This window comes from Hippocampus zosterae, chromosome 10 (assembly GCF_025434085.1).
Source record: "Hippocampus zosterae strain Florida chromosome 10, ASM2543408v3, whole genome shotgun sequence".
Lineage (NCBI taxonomy): Eukaryota > Metazoa > Chordata > Actinopteri > Syngnathiformes > Syngnathidae > Hippocampus > Hippocampus zosterae.
This window is the reverse complement of record NC_067460.1, coordinates 17137445-17158675: the sequence shown is the minus strand read 5'-3', so window position 1 is coordinate 17158675 and position 21231 is coordinate 17137445. Positions and strand designations below refer to the sequence as shown.

The window sequence follows — 21231 nt, the reverse complement described above, 5'->3', positions numbered from 1 at the left end:
GCAGGCTCTTAATTGGAGCTGTGCCAAACCCTTGTAAAAAAAATGCAGGGAATATTTGAATACACCTTTATCTGTTGATGTTGTTGTTTTTTTCCTTCCAGTTAAATGGCATCAGTGTTTTAAAATGTACATTTGATTAACTTCGGTTGGAGTTAAAAGTTGGCAAATTAGTGTAGTCACTTAATTGGGAGGACTAAATATGGGAGGACTGAAATATAAATCTCTCACTGCTTGAAATCCCATCCATACTTGATGTGTAAAATATGTGACAGAATTCCTGTTTTTCTATTGTAACGCCCACAAAAATTCAGGAAAAAATATGACCTATCTTTAACGGTTGACAGATTGTTGAGCCACAGGCAGAGTGGACCACGGAATTGGGACAGACAGCAGAAAACACAAGCCAAGGATGAGAATGGGATAGAGAAATTTTATGTTGTGTGTGGGGGGGGGGGGGGGGGGGGGCTCACTGAGCTGATATTGATTCGATGATTCATTAGCTGAAATAGATCAAGGGATGACTTATCGGGGCATATGGTTGGCTTAGCCTTAGGTCACTTCATAGATTGCCCTCATTCAAAATGAGACCTGCAGCTTTGCAAGCAGCAAAGAGCATACTAAACATATTAGGAGCATATTAAATGTGATATTAAAAGTCACTTTATAGGTCACTATGAAGGTGATATTTTTTATTTTATTTTTTTACATTATACTGATAAACTGTGATACAATTTGAAACTGCTCGTATTGCTGTTTTAAATGCGGTTCCTAAATGACCCATCTCATACATATACCAACTCAACTACCACATTTAGCATCTCTAAGAGTTATAGTTGTAGTTAGCAGAATCCTTCAGTCATGAACCTGAGAAATGTAGCAGAAAAATTTAACTCTGGTCTTCGAATTGGTCAGGTCGCGGGCATACCGGCTTTAGTGGGGAAGCCCTGACTTCCCTCTACCCAGCCACCTCCACCAGCTATTTTGGCAGAATCCCAGGCTTTCCCAGGCCAGCCAGAGCAAAAAGATCTGTAGTATCTCCAGCATTTATGGGTCGTCCATGGGTACAGACTGATCCAGAGTTGCCATCACGGAAAACGCTGCACCGATCCGCCTGTGATCTCCCGCTACAACACCGTTGAACTCCTCCACTTGTGGCAAGATATTGCCACCGACTTGGAGAGGTCACTGCACGCTTTTCCGACTGAGGGTCCATCCACAAACTTAATTCAAAGGCATACAATGTTTTTTGTCTTTTTTCTTTGTGTGTATATGGTCCTTGTCCCCCAGTCTTTTTTCTATTCACTCTTCTCTGTTGAAGGGTCAACCAATGTTCTCCCTCTCCATGAACTGTCTACATTCTTGGTTATGGAGCCTTTCACCCGGTTGTTTATAGCCCCCTCCCTCTCCCTCGTTTCAATGGCTCTGTTGCACTATTGTAGTATTTGTGTGGGGAATAGAGAGACATTCTGGAAAGGGAGGCATTGCGGAGCCTGACCCCTGTGACAGAGAAGGATGGTGATGTCCAAGCCGTTACTGGCAAGGACTAAGTGGCGCCATTCTGTCCCACTGTCTGGCCATCTTAGTGCTTTTCTCATCTCCCTCCCCCAAGTCATTAAAGTCCCCGTCCTTGCTGTGAAATAAAGGCTCTATCATCAATGGACAATCGGGTCCATGTTCTCTCACATTTATTGCAGATTTATCACTGGTTCTCCGCCCTTGTCCATGCTCACAATCGAGACCATTATAGGCATGACAGACAAGTAAAATGACAACATTCTCTCTTGAAGGAATATGGCGGCTTCCGCACATTGCTTCTTGATCCTGCCAAACTAAATTGCTTCTGAAACACACCGCAGGGAAACACTACACCGTACTACACTCACTCTATTCACCCCTTTACACTCGAGTTAATTTGGAATTGTATGTATTTTTCAAGCTTCAGTATTATTGATGTAAGATCAATGCAAAAGAGCCTGCTGTGGAAACAATTGGATGAGGGCTCTTTTCTGTTTGAATATAACTGGGCCTCAGGGTATCAGACATGGTCTAAAAATGCATGCTTTGATTGTTGGTGTTAGCCCTAACAAAGCCATGAACTAAGCATCATCCAACAACGTTTGGGAAACAAGAACAAACCTTCACATTTTCTTCATTGGAACATCCGGAACATACAGAATAATTACCAGGCATCCCATATTATTTTCCTTAATGAGTATACCAGTATTCCTTTTTCCATATCAAGATTTGCTGCGCACAGCAACCGCTTCCGGGTTCAGCTTTGTCTGTCGGTATTTTGCATCACTATTAGTATATATCTGATTATTGGCTGCTAGACCAAAGCTTGTGTTTTTCTTCCGGGAACACGAGGGGGAGCAGCGGTAGAGGACGGAAGGGAATGATTTGTTGGCGGTGGAGCAAAACCCTGCTCACCTCATGAATGAGGTGATTAATATGCAAGGAATGGAATGTCCTCCCAAAGCCAAGCTTGGAAGGAAATGCAGTCCTTCATAGTGAGTGCGTGTGTGTCTGTGTGCTCAGAGATTCACAAAGAAAGCCACTGTTGGAGCAAAAGACCCGAATGCCATAGTGGTTCAAAACAACAGCGTTTCGTCACTTCTCGCTACACTTTAGCGATGTGCGGATTGATTGTGAAATATTTTTACTGCCAAGTTCCACCACCGGATCTTTGGGCCCGGGGTGTCCAGCATTCAAGTTGCCCATCCCTGCACTCTATAGTAGGAGAGTCAAATGTTCTGATTGTAATTCAGATCTTAATTGTTGAATCATTTTAGATTCATTTTTAATCAATCGTCTGATTAATCGGATATGGGAATTTTACCCTGCCAAAAATTCGAATCGGCATTGGGCAGCCAAAAAAATTAATCCATATTAGTTGTACCCTTATCGTTATTGTAATTACTGTCTGTTGTTTAAGTGCCAGCCAAAGTCTGTCATTTAAAAGCCTTGTTCTGGCTGGAACAAGCAATTGATTGATCAGAATTTGTCCAAGGCCATTCATTACTATTTCTTACAAAAATGTCAGAGTTTTTGTTTATGAACATTCCATCTTAAGTTGCAAAACAACAACATATTCTCAATAAATAAATATGAATGAACACAATTATGAATATACTCCACGCAATTTGTTAAAACACTTGTTGCTGTTCAAGTAGAGACCTGATCAATCATGTCCACAAACGGTACCCATTACTTTGCTTAAAAGTCAATCAAGTAGAGGTGATGGTAATAAAGGCATATTTAAAGATAATAAGGCAGACTGATCCACTTCATCATTTTATGCTTAAATGTTTAATCTAATCACAGTCTCGGTCATTAAAGTCCAGACGGATGGAAAAGTGGCAAGGGATCTCTTTGCGGTTTTGCTAAGCTTACGGAAAGCAGGCAGCAGCTACTTGGGTCTCCTCTCCAATTATCCGCTTTGGGGAAGAATCTATCAATAACTGAGAGGAATATGCGAGTAGTTTTGAAGCAGATAAGTTAGACGGGAAAAACAATAGCACACCTCCCGCTCCGACCGCCCCCACCCCCTCTCTTTCTCTCTGTCTCTCTCGCTCTCTGTCAAATGTGTCCATCATGTCATTCTCATACTGTACATAACTGTGAGCATATATGAAAAAGTTTCCACTTTGCCTGCTGTCCTCCTCCATTATATTGATCAACAATATTAAGGGACCACAGCATTAGTGATTGCCACCAACCCCATTGAATGATCGCATCGACTGTACTTGTCATGTCAGCCGAGGGCGGGCCGGTGGGCTAGACAAGGCAGTGCATTCACTATGCTTCTCTGTTTTATTGATCCTGTCAGCCAAGGCCTTTGCTGGACACAAAGACACATGTGTACTGTCAGAACTCAAATTCTTGGTGCGGTTTAATTGTGTGGTTTGGATTTCTGTATAGGCCTTGGAAGTCTTTCTGTGCTTTTTTGTGTGAGTGCCGACCCCATTGTTGAACAACAACTCCATTACCCAGAGACCCCCCCACCCCCCACCCCCCGGGGCTGTGCAGAATCACTGTCATCAATAAAGATCGTACCAGGATATAACCATGAGCCTCAGCGTGTGGCCGCAGTGTTAGAGGAACTTCCTAATCAAAGGAGTTCTTTTACAACTGACTGCACCTTAGGAACAAGACAATGTCAGCCTTGAATCTTGTTATGCATTCCCTGCTTCCCTTTGCTTGGTGGATTAAAGTCTGTTGAATCGCTATGTCATCCACACGTACGGTCCATACTGTACATTGAACTTCAATGCCTGACTATTGGCAAGCGCACCACCCGATTGCTGCAGCTGTGCAACTCCTGATGAATATTTCTTGATAAGAGCAACAGCTCCTCAACTATGGGCCCAAACATATTCACTTTTACATAAAGATGAGTCCGCTTTTGGTCGTGGTACGGTTGTGAAATAGCTCTGAAACATAAGAAGTGCAAAAGCATGAAGCTCTGCAAAACGTAAATTAGAATCAGATGAGAAAAGGATTGTTTGTGGTTCTCCAGTCCCACGTGACTTGAGTGATGTCCCAAAAGTCAAATACATTTCGATAGTTTGGTTCATGTATATCCATACGTTGCTGTGTCCCAACGTTAACCCCCCGAAGTGAAGATTTGATTTGCGAGAGACACCGCAGGCGGGCATGTGGACAGCGATGGGATTTGTGCTGCGTGCATGTGTTGCACTCACATCAGCTTTTCTCTGCAATTGGCAGTATGCTGAAGAGTACGCGCATCTGGGACGGAAGTGCTTCACCACCGGACCAGAGCTGTTCATTTAGATAAGAGCGGCGGTGTATTTAGGACATGAAGCAAAGGGTTAGGCCAAAACCAGTGGATCAGCGAGTAGCCCTGGATTTGGGAATTTAGTGGCGCAACTGGGACTAATCCTGTTTGCAAAAAGTCACAGGTAGAAGGATTAAGGGCTGTTTTGTTGTCTCTCTCAACATGGAAGAATTCCTGGCAAAAGACAGCTTGTTTTTCAATATCTTTGTGTCCTGCTGAACGTGGGAGTAGCGTGAATTGGATTTCAAACAATCGGTGGAGATAAGTGAACTTACATGAGGGTCGGTGCAGTGTTTAAAAAAAGAAAGATCAAGCGTGCGTGCGTGTGTGTGTGTGTTTGCACGTGCGGCATTCGCAGGAGGTTGGTTGCTTGAAAAATAGACCCATGAGTTAAGGCATCAATGAAGGTGTGCGATTTGATGAAAAAAATGGGGCGGGGGTGGGTGGGGGGCGAACAGCAGTGCTAATAGGTAAGTTATTCAGTTATTTTTGTCCTAAAGAATGAATGGATTGGTCCGTGGCGGAAGACATGATTATTTTTTAATATTGTTAATGCGGGTTCGAAATTCTGCATATGGGGAAAATAAATCCAGTAACTTACCTATTTGGTCGTTAGACGAGCTATGTTGTCATTCGTTCTTAAAATGCAGTACAGGACTTTCTTTACGAACAGTAGCTGAGAGGATTGATGGGTTTTAGTTGCTGGTGCAAAATAATTGACTGGAGTTCGTGTCACAGATTGCGCAGCTGATCCACTCCGCATTCTGAAATTATTAACCTTGGATTGTGGAAATGACCGAAGCTTACACTGATTAAAGAGAGAAATCAGTTAACATAAGCACCACCCCCACATTCTATCTAGTTTCCCTCCTAATTAAATGCAGTCATGTGGAGCTGGGCCTTGTCAAGCCTGACTCCCTCTAGGGCCTCGCCTCGACCCCCGAAGCCGGCAGATCAAATATGTAAACCACTTTCGATAACTGACTGATGGCATTCATTATTTCCTGCTTGTTGAGCCATGAGGCGGTGTGCATGTTATTGTGGGCAATTTTCTTTTTGACATCAATGGTCGTGTGCTTTCATGTTTTGTGGAAGATTGGTTCAGAGACCTCTCAAGAGAAACATAGGACCCCTTAAAAAAGTAGTTTTGAGCATGAAAAGGTATTTGAAGTCCTGTAAAATTATGGAGAATCACAGTGAGGGTTTTTTTCCTCCTCAATTTAAATGTGTGTAAATATTCTTTGTCAAGTTTATGGGACTCCTCTCCTGTATATTGACCCGTGAGACCAATTTCTTTATTTTCTCTGTCAAACGCTTGGCTCTCTCTGACTTCAAGAAATGATCATGCGATGAGAGATCAGCATTTCCGTTTCACAGCTGCTCAGTTTCACAGGTCAACTTGTGATCATGAGAAGATATTGTATTTCGCCAAACTTTCACATTTCCATCGCTTTGGAAAAAAGATGATTATCTCATGGATCCATAAAAATGTGTCCCTTGAACCTTGCCGAAGCTTTTTTTTGTTTGTTTATTTGTTTTCCATCTTGTCCATTCAATTGTTCTTGGTCATGAGAGATTTACATCTTCTCGTGTTATCCTCTGCACTTCAGTTCAAGTGCAAACAATTGTTTGCATTGCAAATGAATGTCGTATTCTTGTGTAAACCAAAAATCTGAAATCTGAGCATGTAGATTTATTGTTTGAAAAATAAACGCAATAGGACAGTTGTTGCAAGAACACGGTCACGTGGTGCAATACTTTTGCTTACATTAAAATGAGGTTAAGTCAAGCAAATGGTCTTCTGCGTTTCATGTGTCATGTCCTGATGTCGTGTAACTACTATACTAGTAAATCCAAGCTGAAATGTTGATCTCATGTCTCATATTTATGTAAACCTAAATGTTTAGGTGTGTGGGGAAAGTAAAAGTACCGGCATCGCTCTTCCAATATTTTGGATGACTGCATATTGGAAAATGTGCACTTCATAAATTGTCTGTGTCATTTTATCAAAATACCCCAAGGATCAGCAATTAAGTCGATATTTTTACAGCACATCTCTTGTCACAGTGGAACCAGCCTCGTGTTGCGCGCCATGTGAGTGAATTGAGAGCCCGGAGTGTGGAAAATAAGCAGGCATCTCTTAGCGTAAAGACAATGAAAGCATTTCAACTTGTGGAAGCAACAGTTGACTCTGTGTTGGCCCTTTTTCCAGCACGCTCGTGCACTTGCTTGTTCCGGGCCAGTGCCTAGAATAGCACCAGTTGTTTTCTTCTTTTTTCCGCCACCGAAATTGGCTCTAGCTGTAGTTCTGGTACTTAAGCTGGCCTCGATTATTTGTTGGGGCAGATTCTGGCACCAACTACGTCATGGGGCGGCAGAGTTATCATGACATTCGCAGATGGAGAGGAATAACTCCCTAGACACATGGAGGTTAATATCTGGATATGCCTAAAAAGATCTTGATAATGTGAATCGGGTGTGCTTGAGTAGAGAGAGCTCTAAAACAGGCAAGATGGGGTTCTCGATGACCCAGCGTCAACCCCCCCACCCCCACCCTGATTTAATGAATGTTAGAAGCAAACAGAATGACATCAGAGCAGTCTTCCTGAACACTAAGTAAGTGCTGTGAATCTCCACAATACATGCAAATAATGCCCTTGTCTTGTCGAGGGAAACCAAGACAACGAAAGTCTTTGTACAACGATGAGATGTTTTTCAGTTTGAGTTCATGCAGAAACACTATTTACAGATCTGTGATGGAGCAACTCCCCAAGCAGTATTGTTTTCTTCTTGGGAGGGGTTCAAGTGTAAAATAAACTTTAAAAATGTTGCCAATATGGTTATGTTATCCAATACTTGATTGTCATTGGTCATACGCAGTCGACCGTTGAAAAACAAGAGTATCAGATGGGGAGGGTGCCTTCGTCTTGAGGTCTGTTTGCAGATCATCCTGTTTTGCATCTACATGTCTAAAGTGCAGGAACACCACAAACTTGCACAGCAACGAGCTTGCATAGCAACCCTGACGGATAGCAGGATACGTGATACAAGTAAATCTGTTCCTTCTAAAATATCCACTGCCCCCTCCGGAGGAATCAAAGCGTGTCATCATAATCTCGCCTCAGATTCTCTTGATTAATGCAAATGTAAATGAATGTTTAAAAAAAAAAGTGTTGCAGCTTGCGGTGTCTCAAGACAAAGGTGTAGAATCGGGCTAATGTAGGGTTAGCCTCAGTTTTAATCAATTGAAAAATGGAAATAATCAATTCCAGACCCCATTCATAATTTTTCAAACTAATTCGTTTTATGTGACATAATTTTGGTATTTAGTATCTAATTATATTATTCTGAGATGCTTTCTTACTGGCTGACTGACAAATAAGAGAGTTTCTATGTAATTAAACACACTTTACTGTGGATTATCCTGCTTATGAAGTGCTCGTATTTCAGGCGCTCTCCAATGCATTACGCTTAAATTGAGGTTAATTCATGGCAAAGCGTTTTTTCTTTTTGTTTTTTTGTTTTTTTGGTCAATGTTGTCTGTACCTTTTCTTTCCAATTCAACAATGTCCCAGCTGCTGCTGCACATGACAAACCATGAGCCATCTGTAGTCATTGCCAACTTGAATTAATCCCCAAGCCTGTGGAATCACTTGACCTGCATTCACAGTCGTCGCCACGTGCTTGCCCGCCCAAATTGCTTCTGCTTATTTATTTTTTATTTCGTTTGATCATAAAAGCTATTTTGGTGACGACACCTCCGTCAATTAACCTTCCAAGTCCAACAACACAACTGTAATGCTCTAATTGGTAGCTGCAGAATCAAATGGAATCTTTATGAACCCAAGTAATAAGATGTGGTAAATGAGCCCACAGGGGAGTCGTCCTGATTTGTGCAGTACGAAGGTATAAAAACAAGCTCCTTCATTAGAAATAATAATGGAAGCCCCTTTTAGCCCCGGCTCTGACTCATCATGAAATTCAATCAGCCATTTCTTTGATTCCAAGCTTCTTATAAAATTGAGCAACATTGTGATACTCTATTGTTACTATTTGTATACCTCTGCCAAAGCAGATATATAGTATTGGTAGTGCTGAATGTATGTAGTTTATATCAGTTTTACTTTGGGGTTTACCATCAGAACCCTGTTCAAAAAATGTTTCATTTGAGACTGAATTTACGGTGGTTCATTTCCGCTCTTTGTCGGGCCCGGCAAGTAACTGAGAGCCCAGGCTTGAATTTCCACTCAAGGTCTAAGTGGTGATTTTGGCATTGTGAAGTTGTCATTGGTACTTCTGCCTTTCAGTTCTGAGGTTTGTATCGAGGCCAGGGATCAGCAACTTTATTGGTCGCTGCGCAAATTCTTTTGCCTCACAATTCTTTCGCGAGCCAAAATCACATCTTCATCCGGTAAACTCTGCTTTACCTTCGACAACCAATAATATTATTATCAGTGGGGATGTAACAAAAATGAGAGCTCATGGTTTGGTTCTACGGCGGTATTGATTCTTGGGAAAGCGCACGGTATATTGCAGTAAGACCCACTCCATTGCGGGAAGGTTTACTTGCATGGTCTGTGAGTTTTCCCACAGGTTTTAGTCAAGGAGACATATTTAAATATATATTACCGTGCATTTCTGTCTCCGTCCATCCAATGTTTACGTTCTTATCCCTCCAAAATGATATTATTGCTGCAGCAATAATGTGCTATGCTCACATGGGTTTTCCACTATGCTTTATAGGCCCGATGGGCCGCCAAGTTTTTCTTTTTTCTATATAGTCACACAGCACTACGTTGGAACAATAAGAATTGGCAGGGGGGCTCTAGTGCACGGCGCAGCGTTAGGGAGAGATGCCGAGCCTCCTATTGTGAACATTCATCTGGGACAAACATTAATTTTATTGTTCATTTGAAACGACATAAGAAAAGTCGAAGGTACAAAATCGACGTTCATATAGCCTAAATCAATCGAAAATTAATTTGAGGAAAAAAAGAACCTGAACAGAACCGCTCAGGGTAGATATTATCGATATCGCAGTTTTTAAAAATTCTGCCCTGGAGCAAGTTTCGTACCAGGCTCGGAACCCATTCTTACATATCGACAAATGTACCAATGCAACAACAGCAAGATATGATTTAGACTGCAGCATCGTCAGTGTGTTTATGATCAGTTGGAACAAAACAAAATGAGCCACAAACGCATCTGTGATTCATTCTAAATGGACTTGTGAGTGCTGGGGAAACAGCTCATTAGATAATGACACAGTGGATGCACCCACAGTGAAAAATCTATTTGGTCTTGTTTGATTTGCTGCAAATGGCCTATCAAACCAACCCAAACAGTTTCAGGTCGTGTACATAGCACGTTCACAAGATAATGTCTGGCAGATTACTAATGTGGGTGATGTAGATGTTCAAAACTCATTTTCATGCCGCTAATATGGGCTGGATTCAAAGTTTATTTCCCAAACGATCGAGAGTAAACCACTCAAGGGTGTACTGTTTGTTTGATATGCCAAGCTTGATCTAACTTGTTTGGAGAACAGTACCCCCCCCCCCCCAATAAAATCTTCAGGGGATACACGTTTTCAGTTTGAGATTGCCATCATATGTTATAATCCGCCATTGTCCTATATTCCTGCTTGGGGACATATTTTTCAGTTATTCCTTATGAGTTATAAATAATTCAGAACGGAGACCATATTAAAAAAAAAACACATGTTGCGAAGTGACATATAGTTGAAATCCAGTAAGGGGTGTAACAGATGCTACTATTATAGAGCAACAGTGGCTCAGATGGTACTTGGCACTTTTTACGGGTGAGGATTATTAAAAGTGAAAAAGCCACCAAATGGCTCGCAGCGCAGTTTTGCAGAAATCTCTGCTCAGTGGAGAAGTGGAATTTTCCTTCAAGGATAAAAAATGTCAAGTAAATGAATATATTCAGTACTTGTCAATGGGAAAGTTAGCTCAACTGTTAGCTAAAAAGTTAGCTATGGTGCTCAAGTGTCCACATTGATTTATGTCCTCATGCCATTGTTCCTGTCAATTTAGGTAGGTACTTAGGTACCATTAACATATTTGCTGAGTGTATGTGTTGGATTATTAGAACTGCTACATAAGAAAATGTGTGTACAATACAATACAAAATATTTGTATTTGTATAGCGTTTGTTGGCTTTACCTGGGGCTTAAAGAGGGGCGGGGCTTGTCCAGGCGACGCTTGACGTATAAAAAGCGGCATCGCAGTTTGTTTCAATTGAAAATCGCTCACTTCGCCGTCAGCATGGCCCCAGTGGTAAACTACGTTTGTGTCCGCTTTACTTTGTGTGTAAAATAAAATATGCAACTATAACACAACACATAATCTTGATTTGCCCACAGGTGTTATGTTGATGACAAAGCCTCCAAGGTGGCCTGGCTCAATCGATCAAACATTATCTTTGCCGGTGAAGACAAGTGGTCTCTGGACCCCAGAGTCGATCTGGTCACCAAAGGACAACTTGAGTACAGCCTACGCATACAGAAGGTAATCATGACCAGGGGAAGGCGGCGGGAAGGAGACAAGATGCAAGACTGTGAAGAACGGGGGGGTTGCGTGTTGTGCTTATGCAGGGTTATTTTTGTTTGATGGTTTCGTAATCTTGGTCATAATTATATTTTGAATCAGTTACACATTGCTAATATGGGTAATCATCTGATAAGAATGATAAGAACACTTGACCATCTATCATTGCATAGTTTTAGTTCGTTAAATAATTAAAATGCTGTGTTAACTGTGCAACACTTCCCACAGAGGAAAACAAAGCCACAGTATAACGCTGGAGCACATTTTTACACACACAAAAAAAGATGATTTTTTTTCCACATCCATTAATGGTCATGTTGATTATATTAAATATGTATAACTTACATGATGTATTATTGTGTAGGTGGATGTTTATGATGAAGGGTCCTACACTTGCTCCATACAGACAAAGCAGCAGCCTAAGCCCTCATTGGTCTACCTCATTGTACAAGGTAAGATACCCTATATGGAGTGAAAATTAAGTAAAATATGATATGAATAATATTATAAAGGAACACAGATTCATCATTTGCAATGCAGAAATAATTTGAAACTAGACTGTGTTGAATTAGAAAATGGATGTAAAAAAATACCCAAATAGTTCAAATACACCACTCATTTCACATTTTTTATACCAAGAATTACTTGTGCACCGTCAATGCTGACTCACAGCAGAGCGATTTTAACACACCCAACTGCCGACCATAGAAGAAGAAGAAGCTATTGATAGACTAAACGTGGAATATATGAACCATTAGTTGAGTATTTAAAGGTCAATATGTGAATCGATGATCCATTTCAACAAATTGCCTCGTCTTCATTAAAGCCATTGTGCCGGATTATTAACTGCTTGATCTTTGAATGTCCAGTGTCTATCTCCAGACTCGAGGCTCGTTTATATCAGCTTATGCGACAACTATAACCAAAAACTGATTCCTCCTCCTTAATTCCCGGCTATTTTGTCCTCTGCTGTGTCTCTCCAAGTCCCATAGCATTTTCTTCCTGTAGTGTTGTTGATGTTCATGTGTTGCGATTACTCATTTAGTGGGTGAAATTTCGTCCCTCACACATCTCTGGTTATTACTGTATAAAAGATTGCCAGGGAAATGTTGTCCATGTGCTTGCATGAATTCACTTCAGATTTCCTCCGACAGTCCAAAAATGTTCACGTGATAGGGCTAAACAATTAATTGCAATTGAAATATGCTGTTTGATAAAAGGAGAATATTTGAATCTAAACATTCAATAGCTGTATCCCTAAATTCTACCTCTCTGTATTTATTTAATTTTTTGTTTGTTTCATAAATCCTTGCTCTGGTTAGCACGTCGACCTCGTCGAAAACCCTTGCTTCTGGTCCTTATGATTAACCTGCAAATAGTCGTTTTGAGCGTCATATTATGCATCCCCTTTTTTAAGTTATGACTTTTAGTACAGAGATATCAAATCATCCAATCAAATGTCAAGACAATAAAAATGGCAACAAATATCACAAAACACACCTCTCCAATCGCCAGATATAAAAAGTACACACGGTGCACCCATACCAATACACCCCAACACACTCACATATTATCTGATAGCGTAGAGCAGGCGTGTCCAGCTCCGGTCCTCGAAGGCCACTGTCCTGCCTGGTTTAGATCTGCAACACACCAGGTGTGGACGCCCTTGGTGGAGAGACATGACAAGACACTGAGGAGTCAGGTGAGGAAAAACTACCCGTGGGAGGCATCCACAGTGAGAGTCTCTTTGGCGCCAAACGTAGCCCCCCACCCCCACTAACAGACCCAAATGGAGGAGCACGTAAGCTGACAATTTTCCGCTTGCAGGGATGGTGAAATAATTGGAAAACAAATGATCAGACAAAGCAAATTTACAGCGCAGGGAGTAGCACTCAGATGAGAAAGCACCGGGGGGGCACTACAACAAATCGCTTTCAAATAAAACTGCAATTCCCTTTAATCTTCTTCATGCTGGCTGCAAGAGGTCCTCTCATGCATTGAAACGGGGCCATTCCATTGAGACATATGACAACAGGGGGTATCGACAAAGGCTGAAGGTGAACCACTCTGGCCATATTTGAAAGAGCAGCCAAGAGAGTGGTCATCATTACTGGCGAGAATAATGTCCGTTTAATCTTTAATGCAGATGAGTTCTATTTGCATTTTCATCGCCATGCTCTTTGTGTGAACTCACCAGCAACCTTTGCATCTTTGATATTTTCTGTGTGTGACGCGGGCTGTCTGACAGATGCGCTCGCCGTGGGCATTGTGCGCCGCACCCTTCTGAATAAATCTAAAAATCACATGTCGACAGCGTCAATTAAGCCTGACTTCACCTGCAACGCATTATGTAACCGCGACAAATGAAATAATTTGTCATGTCAGTGCGCTGCGGGTTTGGGTGTCGCAACTTGAAGCAGTTTTTTTTTACTGCTACTACAATATGTGTTTTAGCATTTACACCTTTGTGCGTTTGAAAAGAAATGTGTGCCATTTTTGCCCTTCGTCTTTGCGCTCGATGACAAAAGTCACCTTATGCTGTGCACTTCTGAGTATAGGTTGATCATATTTTTACCCGTGCTTTACGCTAATTCTACTGCAAATTTACTAAATTACTGACCAAAACCAGCAATCTGAAGGCTGTAAACAATAGATTATAAGGACGTTTCCTCAGGGTGTAAAATGTTCCATCCATCCAGGTATAATACAAGTACCTGTTTAAAAATCTCTACAGTTCATTAGTGTTCTTGTGGTCCTAAAACAATTCCGTGGAAATGTCTAACCCTTAGAATACCTAATGTGCAGGGAATCAGAGTGTCATTTATGAAGTTATTAAAATTTGAGTGGTGACTAAAGAAGCAACCACAGTAGTGCATAGTAAAGAATATAATAATAATAATAATAAGAATAAGAATACATTTCATTTGCAAGCACCTTTCGCAACAGTCAAGGGCACTTTACAACCAAGAGGAAATAATAAAATCACAGATCAAATTATAAACATTATTTGATCTGTGTGAACGTGTGTGGTTTACACACGTTGTTTGATATGGAGTGTTCATTTAATAATAGTAATAATAATAATAATGATGACTTACCATTTATAAATATTTCATTCTGGTTGTCCATTGTTGAGGAAGCATTTGTGGTGACTGGGAAGGTATGTTTGATTTTGAGACACAGCGTTTTCAAGACATTCACGCATATAAGTTAAGATCAATCCATCCCTTCCTTCATTTTGTTGCCCTGCTCATCGCTGGAGACACCAGCAAGATTGCAGTTCATTGTGGGCGATCCCCAGTTTCTGGCAGGGTTCCGGTAACATGTTGGGCGGCTCTGGCTCTCACTTCAAAGAGAAGGTTGCTCAGTGACCGAAAGTGTAAAAGCATTTTGGGAAAGTCTGCAACGGGCTTTTTTTGTAATGGCACATTTACATAAAAATATGCTTCTTCTCCCCCCGCAGTTCCAGCCAACATCTACAAGATGTCAGACGATATGACGGTGAATGAGGGCAGCAATGTGACACTCAGCTGCCTGGCTACTGGCAGACCAGACCCGCTAATTACCTGGCGGCTGCTCAACCCCTCAGGTAAAACTTGGCGGTTCAACATTTATTATTCAGCGTGTCATTCTAGATGTCTTCCCCAATATAACGTTTAATATACGAACATCATTTTCCAGTCAAAGCACATGTAAAATCAGAACAAAAGTCAAATGTCCCGGAAAAGCTTGAGCGGTCCTTAAAAATCATTTTTGTCCTCTCTCTGCCTTGTGTGAAGATGCAAACGGCTTAAACAGACAAGTGTGGGCACAATTGAGCTGGAGCGCCTTTCTGCTTCATCGCTGTTTCTAGCTGGCACAGCCCCCCCACCTCCACCCCCACCCCCCACCCCTTAGACCAGTTCTGCTGCCTTGTGTTTCCACATGACTTCGTTTAGTGACTTTTCAGACCCAAGTCAGGATTTATTTTTCGCCAAAGTGACAAAACTAGCAACTTTCAGTTGAGTGTGAGGTTTTTCTCCCTCGCTCTTTCTCGTCTGTTGAGAGATCGAGAGCTGTTGTGGGCGTGTGGTCACCTTCGACTGTGTGCTTTGAGATTAAATACATCCCTGGTCTCAGTAGAGAGCTGCAGTGACCAAGACGACGGCTTCGAGATAGCGATGGGTTACAGATAGTCTTACTGGGCCATGTTTTCACTCAGTATTTCATAATTGCTTTTCTAAAAATGCAAAATCATCTATGAGATCATTTGTACAACCAATGTTGTACAATGTCATAATTGATACTTGTGATCTCCAAGTCACTTAAGCGCTCGTGTGCCACTGCCTTTGTGCTTCTTCAAAGAATGGTTCACATGTTACAAATCCTGCCCGGGGTAATGAAACCGGATAACTTTCTGTATTAAACAAAAGTTGGGCTGCTTTTCAAATAAGAGCAAGTTAAAAAAAAGTCATCTAATGCAGCAGAGGGGAGACAAGAACACTGATCCTTTGATCCACTCAGGCAAAGACACATCTGGACATGTCAGCAGCTTATAGAGAAAACTCAGTCAGAGCCCATTTAAATTCAAGTCATAAACACTCACACTCACTTCATCGCGATTCTGTGGAGAGCACCAGCCACATGTCTGCCAATACATTTTCAGTCTCGTACCGCTTGTTAGGTGTCCACCAGCAGTCATGTTTGCTGACCAGGTGCCCTTGAGCAAGTGCCAGGCCTTCAAAAGTGTATGGCTTAACTCAAAATCTTTGCCACAGCAACAATGACATCTGCCCAAATGAACAGATTTGGACCACAGTCCAATCACTTCTGCCCAATGATACAGCGGAATAGTGATGTGTTAAACCTTTTAGAATGGTTCTTGGCAAGTCATGCGTTTTCATTTTTGATGCTGAGTGCCCTTGACCTCTCTCCAAAGCCAGGCCAGAGCAAATATCGGCCACTTTCCAGGAGAGGTTTTACAAGAACCCCCCACCCCCACCCTCGCACCCCGTCCCCGGATTATTACCTCATCTGGCAAACGTTCTCTTCATCTGCTGTTCCACTTAACCATCTATCATTTTTTTATACTGCTTTTCCTGTTTAGGGTTGCAGGGAACTGGAGCCTATCCCAATAGACTTTGAGCACAAGACTACACTCTGGATTAGTAACCTGGCAATCACAGAGCACGTATAGACATCGACAACTGTGCACAGTCACACTCAAAATGCCACTGAGTGGGAATCAAGCAAATAAAGCACACTACTCTCGGTGACTACAACATGCCATCCTTTTCTCATTTGTCCATAGCTCTCACATCGCCCTCAATAGGATGTTCGGTTCTTTCTGCTCCTCATCTCGCTCTCTGACAAGCAAAAAAGCATAACAGACTATCAGATCACATACTGCATACTCATCATGTACAGTAGATGGCTCCCAACAGGGAACGAGGCAAGTGTTGAGATGTTCTGCTTGCTTTGGTCTAAGTGTTGTAGTTGTGTATAGTCACACATCATTTAGTTCCAGGGCAGCAGTGATGGACTATATGGCAAGCTTTCTGATTGCGGGAGTGAAAAGTGAGGTGCTAACAGATCCTTCTCAGAGCCATCTGGGTCAAATCACTCCCAGTAATCACTCTTCTTCAGATGTTTGTGGATCGGAATGCAAGTATCTCTATTGTATATACAGTCCAGTGAAACTCCTCTACAACGAAATCCTGTTTGCAGCAAGAAATTTTTCACAACGGGGTTTTTCACTGTAGCAAGTTTGATATCAGATGTAAACACACACAAACGTAAGTGTACACGGACACACAATTGTATGTGTACTCTATTTTTATTCCAATAGTGCATAAGTATGAGCATACACTTTTTTGACAATTCATATACGGTAGTCAGTGTAGAAAGAAAGAAAGGGAAATAAAAAGCAAAATTTACGATTAGCATACACTTTCAATTACATAAATTTCTTGGATAATGTCGTTTACTGTATTTTGCTTCCTCCGTCTTTCATTTTGATCACTTTTACCCTCTCTTCAGGCATCAGAGCTCTTCTTGTCTTCGCTGCTTGACATGCAACAGTCCGTTTGTGTGGCCATTTTAGCAATGCAATGTTCTTGCTGTGTCTGAAACTAACAATAACAAATACTTACAAACAAATACATAAATAATAAACAAATAAACAAATAATAAACAAATAAACAAATACATAAACAAATACAATACCTAAACAAATACAATACCTGAACTACTGCGCATGTGTAAACCAGTGTGGTGGTTGCTGTTGCCGTTTCCGAACGAAGCAGTAGAGGTCGCTGTTGGATTAGACTTCGTTGTAGTGAATCTTGTCACGAGGCAAGAACAGAGAAAAAGATTTCGTATAACGCAACACGTTTTTTTTTCGTTGTATCGAGGGCAGGAATGTGGGAATGGTGTTAATGCATGAAGATTTTTTTCACACTATTTTCACCCATGAAGGTTTTGTTGTAGAGTAGTTTCACTGTACAAAGTAAATTAGGTCCTGGTATGTGCAATACAGTGTGGGTGCCACAGTTCTCAACTCAGCTGTATACAGAGAGCATTTCAAAACAACCGCCATAGTGCTGTACATGGAGCAAAAATAATTCATACAACTAACAGTAAAACAATAAATCCATAACAAAGACAGGAGAAAGCACAAAAACGGTCAAACTAAAAATCAAGTTTCACGCTGGGTCAAAAGCCAAAGAATGAAAATGATAATAAGGTGTTATTGGAAGCCAATTAGTTTGTTGGACAACATTTATGGTGCATATGCAAATGTCGCATCAAACAGTTATTTTTAAAAATAATAATCACCTCGCCTTTCTCGTTCTTGATTGCATTCCCCACAGGAGACAAAGCCAAAAAAATCTTACTCAAGATGATAAGGATTATGTTGTGACTCAGCAGTTAAGCACCCCCTGTCGAAAATACCTCTTTGCAATCATGACCTTCTCACCGCGTGCTCTGAAATTTAAAGCCATTGAATTATTTTGTCAAGGTCTAACAAAAGCTATGCGTGTGATTCCATATTACACCCAACAAACACTGCGTTTTGGCTGACAGAAAGCGAACCGACATCCGTTCGCAAAGGAAAGGCTGTTTACAAAAAGTTACTGGAAATGTTGTTTTCATGTTTGAAAGAAAGCATTTTGTCGATCAAGCATTGAGTTGCTCAACATTTTCAGTCAATATCGTTATGAGAGCAAAGGGAGACTAGTGGTTCAGTTTGTGGTTGGTGCCGGTCAAATATTCTGTTTTGTCATATATTTTGTGTTGAAAGCTTTCCTTGGCTGAAAATAAGTGATGGCTCTTTGTCCATGACTATATGAATTCTGACGATGTCAGCATTCTGTTTTCCCTTGCCTTGAATACCCTGCCATCCTCATTCTCCATTGCCGTCACACATACTTGCTCCTTTCTCCAGATTAGCGGTGAAATATAGATGTGGTGCAGTATAATTCCCGGCTTCATGAGCCTCTTCTAATGTGCATCCTTAGAATTAGTCTTCAATGTCCCCTGGAAACCTTCAAGGTGTCTTTTTGCCCATTCATGCATACATGCTCCAAACCCTCCAGAGAGACATTAAGCCTCCTTCCTCATACCAAGGCTGGCCGGGCCCCACACGCACATAAATTGCACACACACTCACACCCAATTCCCTTTAGACAAGATTACCCAATCGATCATGATGAATAGATAATGTGCGGTTATGCAGGATGTTGTATTCTGGTTGACTGCAATGTGGTCAAAAATGTGGGTAGTGTTACCTTGTTTTTTCACTGGTCCTTTAGGGAGTAAATCACATCCATTCACCCTTTTTATATGACGTTTACATATACGATGAGCTTTTTGTATTTACTTTTACCAAAACAGAACAAATTTTTTTATCTGTACTAAACCTGTCAAATGAGATTTGCGGTCCGCTGCATGGGATAGGCTCCAACTCCCTCGTGACCGTTATCAAAACAGTCTAGAAAACAGATGGTCATGCTGCTTATGACATTTGCAAATATCATTCCGCTCTTAATTGAAGCGTTCATGCAAACCGTTTTGCTACGGTCTCACTGTGCAAATACTAGCATAGACCTTACAATTTAACCCTTTCATTCACCAATAACGATAATCTGATAACATGATAAACTGTCTACTGCAGAAACTGCTGTCCCTGAAAGGGTTCATGATACAGGAAAACATCTCTGTCAATTAATTGAATTGACATCAGAAGTCACTTTTGTTTTTGTAATGTGAAGAAATACGTAAAAGGATCGTGTTTAGCCAGAAATTTGGAATTGGGCATCACGCCCTGCAGTGTGAACGTAACCTCGGGTTGAATCAGGACTTCTCTTATTTTCCATATTGTCTATTATTTTGACACAAGCTAGTGCTTTAAAGCATGTAAAAGTCAACATATCTCATTCATTGCATCTCCCGTGTCTGTTTCCGTACAGCCGAGCCACTGGATGGAGAAGAATACCTGGACATCATCGGCATCACGCGAACCCAAGCAGGTCGCTACGAATGCAAGGCCAGCAATGACGTTGCCACACCTGATGTCAAATACGTCAATGTAATTGTGAACTGTAAGTAATCCAGTGGAAGCATTGACCAATATACTCATCGTGACTCATCTCCTATCTTCGGCGGCAAAATAAAGTCAAGAAGGAAAGAGTTGAGACTTACAGATGGGAGTGTGGGAGGGTGTGAACATTTCAAAGCACTCTACAGTCCCGTCGGTATAAACTCTGCTTGCAATCGACTTTTTGGATGCCACGCATCGTCATTTCCAACGACATTTGATGAGATGCTGTACTGTCACTGTCGTCTTTTCTTTGAGGTAGCAGACATGTAACTGTTGTTCATCTCCCGCACATGTGCAGACCCTCCAACAATAAAGAAAACCCAGAGCGCCGAGGCCCAGCTTGACCGCATGGGGACGCTGGGATGTGAAGCCACCGCCGTGCCCACGCCCGAATTTGAATGGTACAGGGATGAGAAAAGGTAACTCTCTGAAAATCACATGCAGTCATGCCTCCCAATTTCAAATGACGGTGATTGAAAATGATTATCCACTCCCATAGAGAAGATGCAAATTGCACACAGTCAAAACACGCTTAATTACATAGCACGAGGTTTCATCACACGCTCGTGACTCGCACCCGTGACTCACTCCCACCTCTGTGGAATGCTTATACTCACATTATAGTGTAAAACCGGTCGTTTTAGAAGCACGCAGGTTATTTCACTGTAATGGAAGCCAGACTTGACACATAGAAAATGCTCACTCGCTCAATTGTGAAAGTGCAAATAATGCGGGAGAAGCTGATTTTTCAAGTGTAATGTATGTCTGAAGCACTGAAGTGTAATGACTTAATAACGACAGCTGCGACATCCTATTTCAATGTGAAGTAACCCCAAATTCCCGCCACTCGCATTGCCAATGTGCCATCTTTTTGCTCGACCCAAAGTGCCGCATTAGAACTTTGAAAAAGGCGGAAAAGAAAGATGTTGGAGGAGCCGTCACCAAATGTTATCACAGGTCAAGTCTCTCATGTAATAGGCCAATCGCGCAAGTGGACAGAAAGATTTATGGCCATTAAAATATTTTGCATTTGCCACGGTTTTCAACCTCCAGACATCATTTTGTCCCCTGGGGGATTTTGTCAATGCGCCTCTCCACAGTCTGATCTCAATGTGCATGGAGAGAAATTTCTCCTTGGCCATTTATAGCAATGCACCATAGTGATCCAATTGATGAGTGACTGTTTCGCTTATTTTCCAGTTTACCGCTTTACCCTGTACAATATTAACTCCGCATTTATCTTAGTGCTCATATGATATTTGTATTGCTTTTTAACAATGGGG

General features: G+C 41.5%; 1 protein-coding gene across 3 annotated transcripts in view; it reads left to right on the top strand.

Annotated features, from left to right (window-relative positions):
• The window catches only part of lsamp (limbic system associated membrane protein), a 95463-nt gene that overhangs the window by 68331 nt on the left and 5901 nt on the right, over positions 1–21231 (top strand). For all 3 annotated transcript variants that reach the window (XM_052077868.1, XM_052077866.1, XM_052077867.1), the window contains 5 exons: positions 11184–11328; positions 11732–11819; positions 14831–14956; positions 19818–19949; positions 20247–20367. In XM_052077868.1, the coding sequence (XP_051933828.1) occupies positions 11184–11328; positions 11732–11819; positions 14831–14956; positions 19818–19949; positions 20247–20367 (612 nt within the window). The remainder of the gene's footprint in view (positions 1–11183; positions 11329–11731; positions 11820–14830; positions 14957–19817; positions 19950–20246; positions 20368–21231) is intronic.